This window comes from Macaca mulatta, chromosome 19 (genome assembly GCF_049350105.2).
Source record: "Macaca mulatta isolate MMU2019108-1 chromosome 19, T2T-MMU8v2.0, whole genome shotgun sequence".
Classification (NCBI taxonomy): Eukaryota; Metazoa; Chordata; class Mammalia; order Primates; family Cercopithecidae; genus Macaca; species Macaca mulatta.
In genome coordinates, this window is record NC_133424.1 from 11853317 (window position 1) to 11865855 (window position 12539).

At 51.2% G+C, this 12539-nt stretch overlaps 1 protein-coding gene across 42 annotated transcripts in view; it reads left to right on the top strand.

Moving 5' to 3' along the window:
* The window catches only part of LDLR (low density lipoprotein receptor), a 45138-nt gene that overhangs the window by 28825 nt on the left and 3774 nt on the right, over positions 1-12539 (top strand). For 32 of the 42 annotated variants that reach the window (XM_077975763.1, XM_077975765.1, XM_077975767.1 and 29 more), the window contains 5 exon segments: positions 1228-1369; positions 1505-1657; positions 4460-4630; positions 9614-9691; positions 11818-11975. In XM_077975763.1, coding sequence (XP_077831889.1) covers positions 1228-1369; positions 1505-1657; positions 4460-4630; positions 9614-9691; positions 11818-11975 — 702 coding nt within the window. 42 annotated transcript variants of the gene reach the window in all.

Genomic DNA, 12539 nt, shown 5'->3' on the forward strand with positions numbered 1-12539 from the left:
GTTCGTCCATTTGCATTTTAGTAAAGGAATAGCTGAGGCCGGGTAATTTATAAAGAAAAGAGGTTTAAACTGGGCACGGCAACCTACGCCTATAATCCCAGAACTTTGGGAGGCTGAGGCAGGAGGATCACTTGAGTCCCGGAGTGCGAGACCAGCCTGGCCAACATGACGAAACCCTGTCTCTACAAAAAATACAAAAAGTAGCCAGGTGTGGTGGCAGGCACCTGTAATCCCGGGTTCTCCAGAGACCGAGCCATGAGAATTGCTTGATCCCAGGAGTTGGAAGCTGCAGTGAGCCAAGATCATGCCACTGCACTTCAGCCTGGGCGACAGAGTGGGACTCTGTCTCAAAAAAAAAAAAAAGAAAAGAAAAGAAAAGAAAAAAATTTCTGGAAATGGGTGGTGGTGATGGTGATACTTGCACAACAGTGTGAATCTGCTTAAGGCCATTGAACTGTGCACTTACAAATAGCTGAGATGGTACATTTTATGTTATGTATATTTTTACCACAATTAAAAACTAGTTGTGGGCCAGGCATGGTGGCTCATGCCTATAATCCCACCTCTTTGGGAGGTTGAGGGAGGTGGATCATGAGGTCAGGAGTTCGAGACCAGCCAGGCCAACATGGTGAAACCCCATCTCTACTAAAAATACAAAAAGTAGCCAGGTGTGGTGGCACACGCCTGTAGTCCCAGCTACTCGGGAGGCTGAGGCAGGAGAGCCGCTTGAACCTGGGAGGCTAAGATTGCAGTGAGCCGAAATTGTGCCACTGCACTCTAGCCTGGGTGACAGAGCAAGACTTAGTCTCAAAAAAAAAAAAAAAAAAAAAAAAAAGGGCTAGCTGTGGGTGAGGCATGGTGGCTCACGCTTGTAATCCCAGCACTTTGGGAGACCGAGGCAGGTGGATAGCCTGAGGTCAGGAGTTTGAATCCAGCCTGGCCAACATGGTGAAATCCCGTCTCTACTAAAAATACAAAAAATTAGCCAGGTGTGGTGGCATGTGCTTGTAATCCCAGCTACTCGGGAGGCTGAAGCAGGATAATCGTTTGAACCCGGGAGGTGGAGGTTGCAGTGAGCCGAGACTGGGCCACTGTACTCCAGCCTAGGCAACAAGAGTAAAATTCTGTCTCAAAAAACAAACAAGCAAACAAGTTGTGGAGAGAGGGTGGCCTGTATCTCATCCCAGTGTTTAATGGGATTTGTCATCTTCCTTGCTGCCTGTTTAGGACAAAGTATTTTGGACAGATATCATCAACGAAGCCATTTTCAGTGCCAACCGCCTCACAGGTTCTGATATCAATTTGTTGGCCGAAAACCTACTGTCCCCAGAGGATATGGTCCTCTTCCACAACCTCACCCAGCCAAGAGGTAAGGGTGGGTCAGCCCCACCACCCCCCCTTGAAACCTCCTTGTGGAAACTCTGGAATGTTCTGGAAGTTTCTGGAATCTTCTAGTCTATCTGATGATCTGGTTCCTGCCCTGACTCCACTTCTTCTGCCCCAGGAGTGAACTGGTGTGAGAGGACCACGCTGAGCAATGGCGGCTGCCAGTATCTGTGCCTACCTGCCCCACAGATCAACCCCCAGTCGCCCAAGTTTACCTGCACCTGCCCGGACGGCATGCTGCTGGCCAAGGACATGAGGAGCTGCCTCACAGGTGCGGCACACGCCTTGTTTCTGTGTCCTGTGTCCTCCAACTGCCCCTCCTGAGACTCTCTGCTTATCTGTCAAATGGGTACCTCTAAGTCATTGTGAGGACTCGTGAGTCGGGAAAACCATACTTTTCTTTCCTTGGATGGACACATCAGCACTGGGCTGGACATATACCCAGTTCCCCTTTGATACCTGGTTTCCTCTTTCCCGGACCCGTGAAGAGGTGATATGATTTCTGACAAGGGCCCTGAGGGAGGAAATGGTCCCCTTTGTTGACTTTTATTTCTCTTTTTTGAGATTTGCTCTGTCACCCAGGCTGGAGTGCAGTGGTGCCATCTTGGCTCACTGCTGCCTCTCCTATTGGGTTCAAGCAATTCTCATGCCTCAGCCTCCCAAGTAGCTGGGATTACAGGCATGCACCGCCACGCCTGGCTAATTTTTGTATTTTTAGTACAGACAGGGTTTCTCCACGGTGGTCAGGCTGGTGTCGAACTCCTGACCTCAGATGATCCACTCACCTCTGCCTCTTGAAGTGCTAGGATTACAGGCATGAACCACCGTGCCAGGCCCCCTTTGTGGACTTTTCTCATCCTCTGAGAAAGTCTCAATTGAGGCCAACACCTCCCGCAAGCAAATTGAATCTCCCTTTTGTTTTTTTTTTTTTTTTGAGACGGAGTCTAGCTCTGTCGCCCGGGCTGGAGTGTAGTGGCCGGATCTCAGCTCACTGCAATCTCCGCCTCCCGGGTTCACGCCATTCTCCTGCCTCAGCCTCCCGAGTAGCTGGGACTACAGGCGCCCGCCACCTCGCCCGGGTAGTTTTTTGTATTTTTTAGTAGAGATGGGGTTTCACCGTGTTAGCCAGGATGGTCTCGATCTCCTGACCTCGTGATCCGCCCGTCTCAGCCTCCCAAAGTGCTGGGATTATAGGCTTCAGCCACCGTGCCCGGCCCTTGAATCTCCCTTTTGAATAACAACAAATAACAATATGACCCAGACGTGGCGGCTCACACCTGTGGTTCCAGCTACTCGGGAGGCTGAGGTGTGAGAATTGCTTGAGCCCAGGTGGTGGAGGCTACACAGAGCTATATCACACCACTTCACTCCAGCCTGGGGGACAAAGTGAAACCCTATCTGTAAAAAAAAAAAGAAAAAAGAAAAAGAAACAATATGATCACAAAGTAGATATTCATGGTGTTTATTTTCAATACTCTTTTTTCTGTTTTGAGATGGAGTCTTGCTCTGTCACCCAGGCTGGAGTGCAGTGGCACGATCTTGGCTCATGGCAACCTCTGCCTCCTGGGTTCAAGCGATTCTCCTGCCTCAGCCTCCCCAGTAGCTGGTACTACAGGCACGTCCCACGATGCCCGGCTAATTTTTTGTAGTTTTTAGTAGAGATGAGGTTTCACTATGCTAGCCAGGATGGTCTTGATCTCCTGACCTCGTGATCTGCCCACCTCGGGTTCCCATATTGCTGGGATTAGGGGCGTGAGCACTTTTTTTGAGGCGGAGTTTCTCTCTTGTTACCGAGGCTGGAGTGCAATGGCGTGATCTCAGCTCACTGCAACCTCTGCCTCCTGGGTTCAAGCGATTCTCCTTCCTCAGCCTCCCGAGTAGCTGGGATTACCATGCCTGGCTAATTTTCTATTTTTAGTAGAGATGGGGTTTCTCCATGTTGGCCAAGATGGTCTTGAACTCCTGACCTCAGGTGATCCACCTGCCTCGGCCTCCCAAAGTGCTGGAATTACAGGTGTGAGCCACCGCGCCTGGCCTCATTTTGGACTTTTTAATTTAATTTAATTTAATTAATTAATTTATTTGAGACAGAGTCTCACTCTGTCACCCAGTCTGGAGTGCAGTGGCCGGATCTCAGCTCACTGCAAGCTCTGCCTCCCACGTTTACGCCATTCTCCTGCCTCAGCCTCCCGAGTAGCTGGGACTACAGGCTCCCGCCACCTCCCCTGGCTAGTTTTTTTGTATTTTTTAGTAGAGACCAGGTTTCACCGTGTGAGCCAGGATGGTCTCGATCTCCTGACCTCGTGATCCGCCCATCTCGGCCTCCTAAAGTGCTGGGATTATAGGCTTGAGCCACCGCGCCCGGCCTTTATTTTATTTTTTTTTGGTTTATATTTTTTTATTTTTTGGTTTCTTTTTTTTTGATACAGGGTCTCACTCTGACGTCCAGGCTGGAGTGCAGTGATGGGATCATAGCTCGCTGCGGCCTCTACCTTCTGGGCTCAAGCGATCCTTCCACTTCAACCTCCTGAGTAGCTGGGAGTACAGGCGTGCACCACCACACCTGGCTAATTTTTTGTTGTTGTTGTATGTAGAGATGAGATTTTGCCATGTTGACCAGGCTGGTCTTAAACTCCTGGACTCAAGAGATCCTCCTGCCTTGGCCTCCCAAGGTCATTTTTTTTTTTTTTTTTTTTGAGACAGAGTCTCGCTCTGTCGCCCAGGCTGGAGTGCAGTGGCCGGATCTCAGCTCACTGCAAGCTCCGCCTCCCGGGTTCACGCCATTCTCCGGCCTCAGCCTCCCGAGTAGCTGGGACCACAGGCGCCCGCCACCTCGCCCGGCTAGTTTTTTGTATTTCTTAATAGAGACGGGGTTTCACCGTGTTAGCCAGGATGGTTTCGATCTCCTGACCTCGTGATCCGCCCGTCTCGGCCTCCCAAAGTGCTGGGATTACAGGCTTGAGCCACCGCGCCCAGCCCCAAGGTCATTTTAGACTTCTCCTCATTAGGCGCACACTTATTAGAGGGGCTTGCAGGCATGTGGCACTCAGAAGACGTTTATTTATTCTTTCAGAGGCTGAGGCTGCAGTGGCCACCCAGGAGACCTCCACCGTCAGGCTAATGGTCAGCTCCAAAGCCGTAGCGACACAGCACACAACCACCCGGCCTGTTCCCAACACCTCCCAGCTGCCTGGGGCCACCCCTGGGCTCACCACGGCGGAGACAGTGACGATGTCTCACCAAGGTAAAGGCTGGGCCTTCCCTGGGCCCCCCTTCCCCAGGAGGTGGGCCCCTTCAGTGGCCACGAACATTTTGGTCACGAGATGGAGTCAAGGTGGCGTCCTCACTCCCTTGCTGACCTTCTCTCACTTGGGCCATGTGTCTCTGGGCCCTCAGTTTCCCTATCTGTAAAGTGGGCCTAATACCAGTTCTTGCCTTCTTTGCAAGGATTAAATGGGCCAAATCATATGAGGGGCCGGGTCCTTCAGGCTCCTGGTTCCCAAAGTCAGCCACACACAGTCTGGGTCCTGAAATTTTATCAAGGCACATTCGCTGCCTCACCTTCATGCATCCGCCCAGAAAGGCCAGGACTCAGGCAAGGAGAGGGAGGGATTCCTCAGTACGCAGCTTTTCGCAGAGGCTCCAAAAGGCTAAGGAATCCAGTACATTTTAACACAATTTTACAATTTTTTTTTTTTTTTTTGAGATGGAGTTTTGCTCTTGTTGCCCAGGCTGGAGTGCAGTGGCGCGATCTCGGCTCACCATAACCTCTGGCTCCTGGGTTCAAGCGATTCTCCTGTCTCAGCCTCCGGAGTAGCTGGGACTACAGGCAGGCGCCACCACGCCTGGCTAATTTTGTGTTTTTAGTACAGACAGGGTTTCTCTATGTTGGTCAGGCTGGTCGTGAACTCCCAACCTCAGGTGATCCACCCGCCTGAGCCTCCCAAACTGCTGGGATTATAGGCATGAGTCACCACGCCTGGCCTTTTTTTGTTTTGTTTTGTTTTGTTTTTTGAGACAGAGTCTCGCTCTCACCCATGCTGTAGTGCAGTGACGCGGTCTCGGCTCATTGTAACCTCCGCTTCCCAGGTTCAAGCGATTCTTCTGCCTCCGTCTCCCAAGTAGAGTAGCTGGGATTACAGGCACCGCCGCCACGCCCGGCTAATTTTTGCATTTTTAGTAGAGATGGGGTTTCACAATGTTGGCCAGGCTGGTCTCAAACTTCTGACCTCAAGTCATCTGCCCGCCTCGGCCCCCGCCAAGTGCTGAGATTATAGGCGTGAGCCACCACACCGGGCCTACAATTTATTTTTTGCTGACTCATACCTGTAATCCCAGCACTTCGGGCGGCCAAGGTGGGAGAATGGCTTGAGCCCAGGAGTTCAAGTCCAGCCTGGGCAACACAGCAAGACCCTATCTCTACTACAAAATAAGTAACAAAGAAGCTAATTTTTTTCTTTTAAAACCCAACTATTCAACATGGTAATGCAATATATTATTTATTTATTTATTTGTTTTTTTTTTTTTTTTTTTGAGACGGAGTCTCGCTCTGTCGCCCAGGCTGGAGTGCAGTGGCGCGATCTCGGCTCACTGCAAGCTCCGCCTCCCGGGTTCACGCCATTCTCCTGCCTCAGCCTCCCGAGTAGCTGGGACTACAGGCGCCCACAACCGCGCCTGGCTAATTTTTTGTATTTTTAGTAGAGACGGGGTTTCACCGTGGTCTCGATCTCCTGACCTTGTGATCCGCCCGCCTCGGCCTCCCAAAGTGCTGGGATTACAGGCGTGAGCCACCGTGCCCGGCCTGCAATATATTTTTTAAAATTCTTTTTTTTGAAACGGAGCCTCTCACTGTTGCCCGGGCTGGAGTACAGTGTCGCCATCTCAACTCACTGCACCCTCTGCCTCCCAGGTCCAAGTGATTCTCCTGCCTTAGCCTCCCGAGTAGCTGGGATTACAGGTGCCCACCACCATGCCCGGCTAATATTTTTGTATTTTTAGTAGAGACGGTTTCACAATGTAGGGCAGGCTGGTCTTGAACTCCTGACCTCATGATCCACCCGCCTTGGCCTCCCAAAGTGCTGGGATTACAGGCATGAGCCACGGTGCCTGGCCAAAACTTTTTTATTTTTATTTTTTTGGGACACGGTCTCACTGTGTACCCCAGACTGGAGTGATAGAGCACTGTCACGGCTCACTGCAGCCTCAACCTCCCAGGGACCAGGTGATCTTCCCGCTTCAGTCTCCCAGGTAGCTGGGACTACAGGCATGAGCCACCACACCCAGCTAATTTTTGAATTTTTTTGTAGAGACGGGGTTTCGCCTTGTGGCCCAGGCTGGTCTCCAACTCCCGGGCTCAAGCGATCTGCCCACCTTGGCCTCCCAAAGTGCTGAGATTAATGCAATTTAAACAAAATTTTGGCCAGGCATGGTGGCTCACGCCTGTATTCCCAACACTTTGGGAGGAAAAGGCGGGCAGATCACTTGAGGTCAAGAGTTCGAGACTAACCTGGCCAACATGGTGAAACCCCCCCCAGTCTACTAAAAAAACACAAAAGTTACCTGGGCATAGTGGTGGGCGCCTGTAATCCCAACTCCTTGGGATGCTGAGGGTAGAGAATTGCTTGAACTTGGGAGACAGTGAGCCAAGGCCATGCCACTGGACTCCAGCCTGGGTGACAGAGCAAAACTCTGTCTCCAAAAACATTTTTTTTTTTTTTTCCAAATCATCACAGTATAGCCAAGGCCTGGCCACTTACTTCTGTAAATAAAGTTTTATTGGAGCCAGTGGTCCAGTGAGGCCGAATCCTGCAGGTGTAAGATCATAGCCTGTCCTTGAAAATGTTGATATTTTGTTCATTGGGGGATTTTTTCATTAATTTAAATTTTAAAAACTAACACATTAAAGGCCAGTGTGGAGGTGCATGCCTGCAGTCCTAGCTACACTCACAGGCTGAGGCAGGAGACTCGCTTGAGCCCAAGAGTTGAAGTCCAGCCTGGGCAACATAGTAAGACTCCCATCTCTAAAAATAAAAATAATGCATTAGAATATTATTGGATTCCTGGGCAGGGCACAGGGGCTCATGCGTGTAATAGCAGCACTTTGGGAGGCTGAGGCAGGCGGATCACATGAGGTCAGAAGTTTGAGACCAGCCTGGCCAACATGGTGAAACCCTGTCTCTACTAAAACACAAAAATTAGCCAGGCGTGGTGGCACACACCTATAATCCCAGCTACTCGGGAGGCTGAAGCATGAAAATCACTTGAATCCAGGAGGCAGAGGTTGCAGTGAGCTGAGATTGTGCCATTGCACTCCAATCCTGGGGGACAAGAGTGATACTCCATCCCCACCCCCCCCCAAAAAAAAAGGAATATTATCGGATTCCTAAGCTTTTTGGCTCCTCCTTTAGTTTGGGGACTGGGGTGAGGGTCTGGCTGTCTTCGTCCTATAAGACCTGGCCTCACTGTCCTCCCTGGATGTGATGAGACCCAGGTATGGGTCAGGACGTCATTCATTTGTCCACCAGAGGGCGCCCAACCTGCTTTGCGCTGCTGGGATATGGTGCTCCTAGACTTCTAGCAAACAAAAAAAAAATGGCACATCAGCAAATTTCAGACCATTCTTTTTTTTTTTTTCCCCCAGAGTAGCTGAAACCTTTGTTCAGTTACAAGCAGGATAAAATGGAAACTGCCTGGGAGAGGCCAGGAAACCTTCTTTCTCTGGGGAGGTGGGGCACTGCTAGAATTCCAGACCTCCTCAAATTTGGCAAAGAAGCCATTCATTCGTTCGTTCGTTCGTTCATTCATTCATTTGTGTAGAGAGGAGGGAGTTCTGGCTATGTTGCCCAGACTGGTCTCAAATTCCTGGCCTCAGGTGATTCTCCTGTCGTGGTCTCCTAATGTGCTGCAATTACAGGCGTGAGTCACCGTGCCTAGCTCTAGTGGACTTGAAATGTTGACTTGCCCGGGGCCTTTATGTTGAATGGCCCAGGTCTACTTGCATGGTTCTGTACCGAGGTTATCCCCATCCCATAATTCGTGGGACAGTTAATGCAGGACAATCAGCCTCTGTGCCATTCAACCTCAGGACTGAGCATGCTGGGCACTGTGGGGTCCGAAGGTGGCTCCCCTGTCCCCTTCAAAATACACTCATTGTTTTTCTTTTCTTTTTCTTTTTTTTTTTCTTTTTGAGATGTAGTCTTGCTCTATTACCCAGGCTGGAGTGCAGTGGCACGATCTCGGCTCACCGCAACCTCTGCCTCCTGGGTTCAAGTGATTCTCCTGCCTCAGCCTCCTGAGTAGGTGGGATTACAGGTGCCCACCACCACGCCTGGCTAATTTTTGTATTTTTAGTAGAGACAGGGTTTCACCGTGTTGGCCAGGCTGGTCTTGAACTCCTGACCTCAGGCAATTTGCCCACCTCAGCCTCCCAAAGTGCTCGGATTACAGGTTTGAGCCACTAGGCCTGGCTTTTTTTTTTTTTTGAGAGGGAGTCTTGCTCTGTTGCCGAGGTTGAAGTGCAATGATGCGATCTTGGCTCACTGCAACTCCATCTCCCGGGTTCAAGTGATTCTCCTTCCTCAGCCTCCCAAGTAGCTGGAATTACAGGTGCCCGCCACCACGCCCACCTAATTTTGTATTTTTAGTAGAGACAGGGTTTCACTATGTTGATCAGGCTGGTCTTGAACTCCTGACCTTAGGTGATCCACCCGCCTCAGCCTCCCAAAGTGCTGTGATTACAGGTGCGAGCCACCACGCCCGGACCAAAATATGCTCATTTTAATAAAATGCAGAGATAAGTTGACGAAAATTTCACCCACGACCTTGTCAACCTCCTGGAATGAAAGCCTCTGCGACCCTGCCCTAAAGACTCATGAACGTGAGGCTCAAGAACCTTCTTAGGCTGGGCTCGGTGCCTCATGCCTGTAATCCCCACACTTTGGAAGGCTGAGACAGGAGGATCACTTGAGTTCAAGACCAGCCTGGGCAACATAGCCAGACCCCTATTTCTATCCTCCCAAAAAAAAGCCTTCTTAAACTGGAATTGAGTCCCACAACTTTGGTAACTCACAAATAAGCCCGTGTGGCGTCTCGCAGACTCGGGAAATTCTCCAAGTGCCCAGGGAGACGTGCTGGGCACTTTCCTGGCCGTGACTGCCATCCTCTGCCTGCTCCATTTCTTGGTGGTCTTCCTTTAGACCTGGGCCTCACTCTTGCTTCTCTCCTGCAGCTCTGGGCGACGTTGCTGGCAGAGGAAATGAGAAGAAACCCAAGAGCGTGGGGGCTCTGTCCATCGTCCTCCCCACTGGTAAGTGCGGGCCAGTCCCCCAGCATCCCCCGGGTCACAGCCTCCTGCAATGTGACCTTGTGCCTGGCCGGTTGGGCCTGTTCACCTTTTCTCCCGGGCAGGGTACAGCCCCACTGAGTGTCCCTTACCACCCCGACAGCCTCTCCCGGCTTCGGGCTGACAGTGACAAGATCAGACAGCTAAGGGGTCAGATGGAGGACGTGGAGCTGGGTCCTGTGCTGCGGACATGGCCTCACCGAGACTTGAGTGCCTTCTGGGGAACTGGTTCTCTTGCAGGGGACTGTGTGGAGAGGCGCACTCTCGCTGCCTCACTCATGCTCATCCTAACTCACATCACATTTCTTTTTTCCTTTTTCCTTAAATTTTAAGAAAAAAGAAATTTAATTTGTTTTAGAGACAGAGTCTTGCTCTGTCACCCAGGCTAGAGTGCAGGGGCGCGATCATGCCTTGCTGTAGCCTCAATGTCTAGGCTCAAGTGATCCTCCCACCTCGGCCTCCCGAGTAGCTGGTACAAGCCACTGTACCCCGGTTCCTATTTCTTAAAAAGTCACAGCCTTGTGTGTGGCTAATCCTGGACAGAAATATGGAAGAAGTCAGCTACTTCTGGGGTGTGGCTCACCCAGTGGGCTTCAGGTTAGATATTCCTTATACTTACGAGGCTGGGCGCCGTGGCTCATGCCTGTAATCCGAGCACTTTGGGAGGCTGAGATGGGTGGATCGCTTGGGTTTAGGGCTTCGAGACCAACCTGGGCAACATGGCGAAACCCTGTTTCTACAAAAGATACAAAAATTAGCTGGGCAGGTGACACTTGCCTGTGGTCCCAGCTACTTGAGGGGCTGAGGCAGGAGGATTGCTTGAACCTGGGAGGTCAAGGTTGCAATGAACTGAGACTGCGCCACTGTACTCCAGCCTGGTAACAGAGCAAGACTCCGTCTCAAAATAAATAAATAAATAAAATTCTTATGGATAGATTTGCCTATTTTCTGTTTGTTTGTTTTTTCTTTTTTTTTTTTTTTGAGATGGAGTCTTGCCCTGTCACCCAGGTTGGAGTGCAGTGACACGATCTTGGCTCACTGCAACCTCCACCTCCCGGGTTCAAGCGATTCTCCTGCCTCAGCCTCCCGAGTAGCTGGGACCATAGGCGCCCACCCCCACGCCCGGCTAATTTTTGTAGTTTTTAGTAGAGATGGGGTTTCACTATGTTGGCCAGGCTGATCTTGAACTCCTGACCTCATGATCCACCCGCCTCAGCCTCCCAAGGTGCTGGGATTATAGGCGTGAGCCACCGCGCCTGGCCTGTTTATTTTTTGTTTTTTTGAGATGGAGTCTCGCTTTGTTGCCCAGGCTGGAGTGCAGTTGCTCAACCTCAGCTCACTGCAACCTCCGCCTCTTGGGTTCAAGCAGTTCTCCTGCCTCAGCCTCCCAAGTAGCTGGGATTACAGGCACGCACCGCCATACCTGGCTGGTTTTTGTAATTTTAGTAGAGATGGGGTTTCACCTCATTGGCCAGGCTGGTCTCAACGCAAAAAAAAAAAAAAAAAAAAAAAAAAGCCGGATATGGTGGTGCATGTCTATAGTCCCAGCTATTCAGAAAGCTGAGTTGGGAGGATCGCTGGAGGCCAGGAGGTTGAGGCTGCAGTGATCTATGATGATGCCACTGCACTCCAGCCTGGGGCACAGAGCAAGACACTGTCTCTTTTTTTTTTTTTTTGACGGAGTCTTGCTCCGTCACCAGACTGGAATGCAGTGGTGCAATCTCAGCTTACTGCAACCTCCGCCTCCCGGGTTCAAGCAATTCTCCTGCCTCAGTCTCCCGAATAGCTGGGACTACAGGTACCCGCCACCACGCCCAGCTAATTTTTGTCTTTTTAGTAGAGACGGGGTTTCACCATGTTGGCCAGGCTGGTCTCGAACTCCTGACCTCATGATCTGCCCGCCTCGGCCTCCCAAAGTGCTGGGATTACAGGCGTGAGCCACTGTGCCCAGCCCTCAAGACTATCTCTAAACAAACATAAAAGACCAGGAGTCCAGGTTATGGTATGATGCCCGTGTTTTCGCTCCAGCCATGGAGCTGGGTCTCTTGTCTTGAGCGGAGCTGTGTGACAGAGTGTGCCTCTCCCTACAGTGCTCCTCGTCTTCCTCTGCTTGGGGGCCTTCCTCCTCTGGAAGAACTGGCGGCTGAAGAGCATCAACAGCATCAACTTTGACAACCCTGTCTATCAGAAGACCACAGAGGATGAGGTCCACATTTGCCGCAACCAGGACGGCTACAGCTACCCCTCGGTGAGTGACCCCCTCTAGAAGGCCAGAGGCTTCCCCAGCCCTCCAGATCGAGGACGGCCTTAGGTGAATGCTTCTGTGTGCTTGTTCAGAATGTCAGCGGACAACGGCCTCGCTGATGTAGAGGAACGCTGGATCAGCGCATAGAGTTCCATCAGATGGTGACGGGGCAAAGAAAGTCAAAAGGAGTTCAGGGGCCGGGCGTGGCGGCTCACGCCTGTAATCCCAGCACTTTGGGAGGCCAAGGTGGCGGATCACCTGAGGTCAGGAGTTCAAGATCAGCATGCCCAGCATAAGGAAACCCCGTCTCTACTAAAAATACAAAAAATTAGCTGGGCGTGGTAGCAGGCACCTGTAATCCCAGCTACTTGGGAAGCTGAGATAGAAAAATCGCTTGAACCCGGGAGGCGGAGGTTGCAGTGAGCCGAGATCGCACCACTGCACTGCAGCCCGGGTGGCAAGAGCAAAACTCCATTTCAAAAAAAGAGTTCAGAGGCCGGACACGGTGGTTCATACATGTGATCCCAGAACTTGGGGAGGCTGAGCAGGTGAATCACCTGAGCTCAG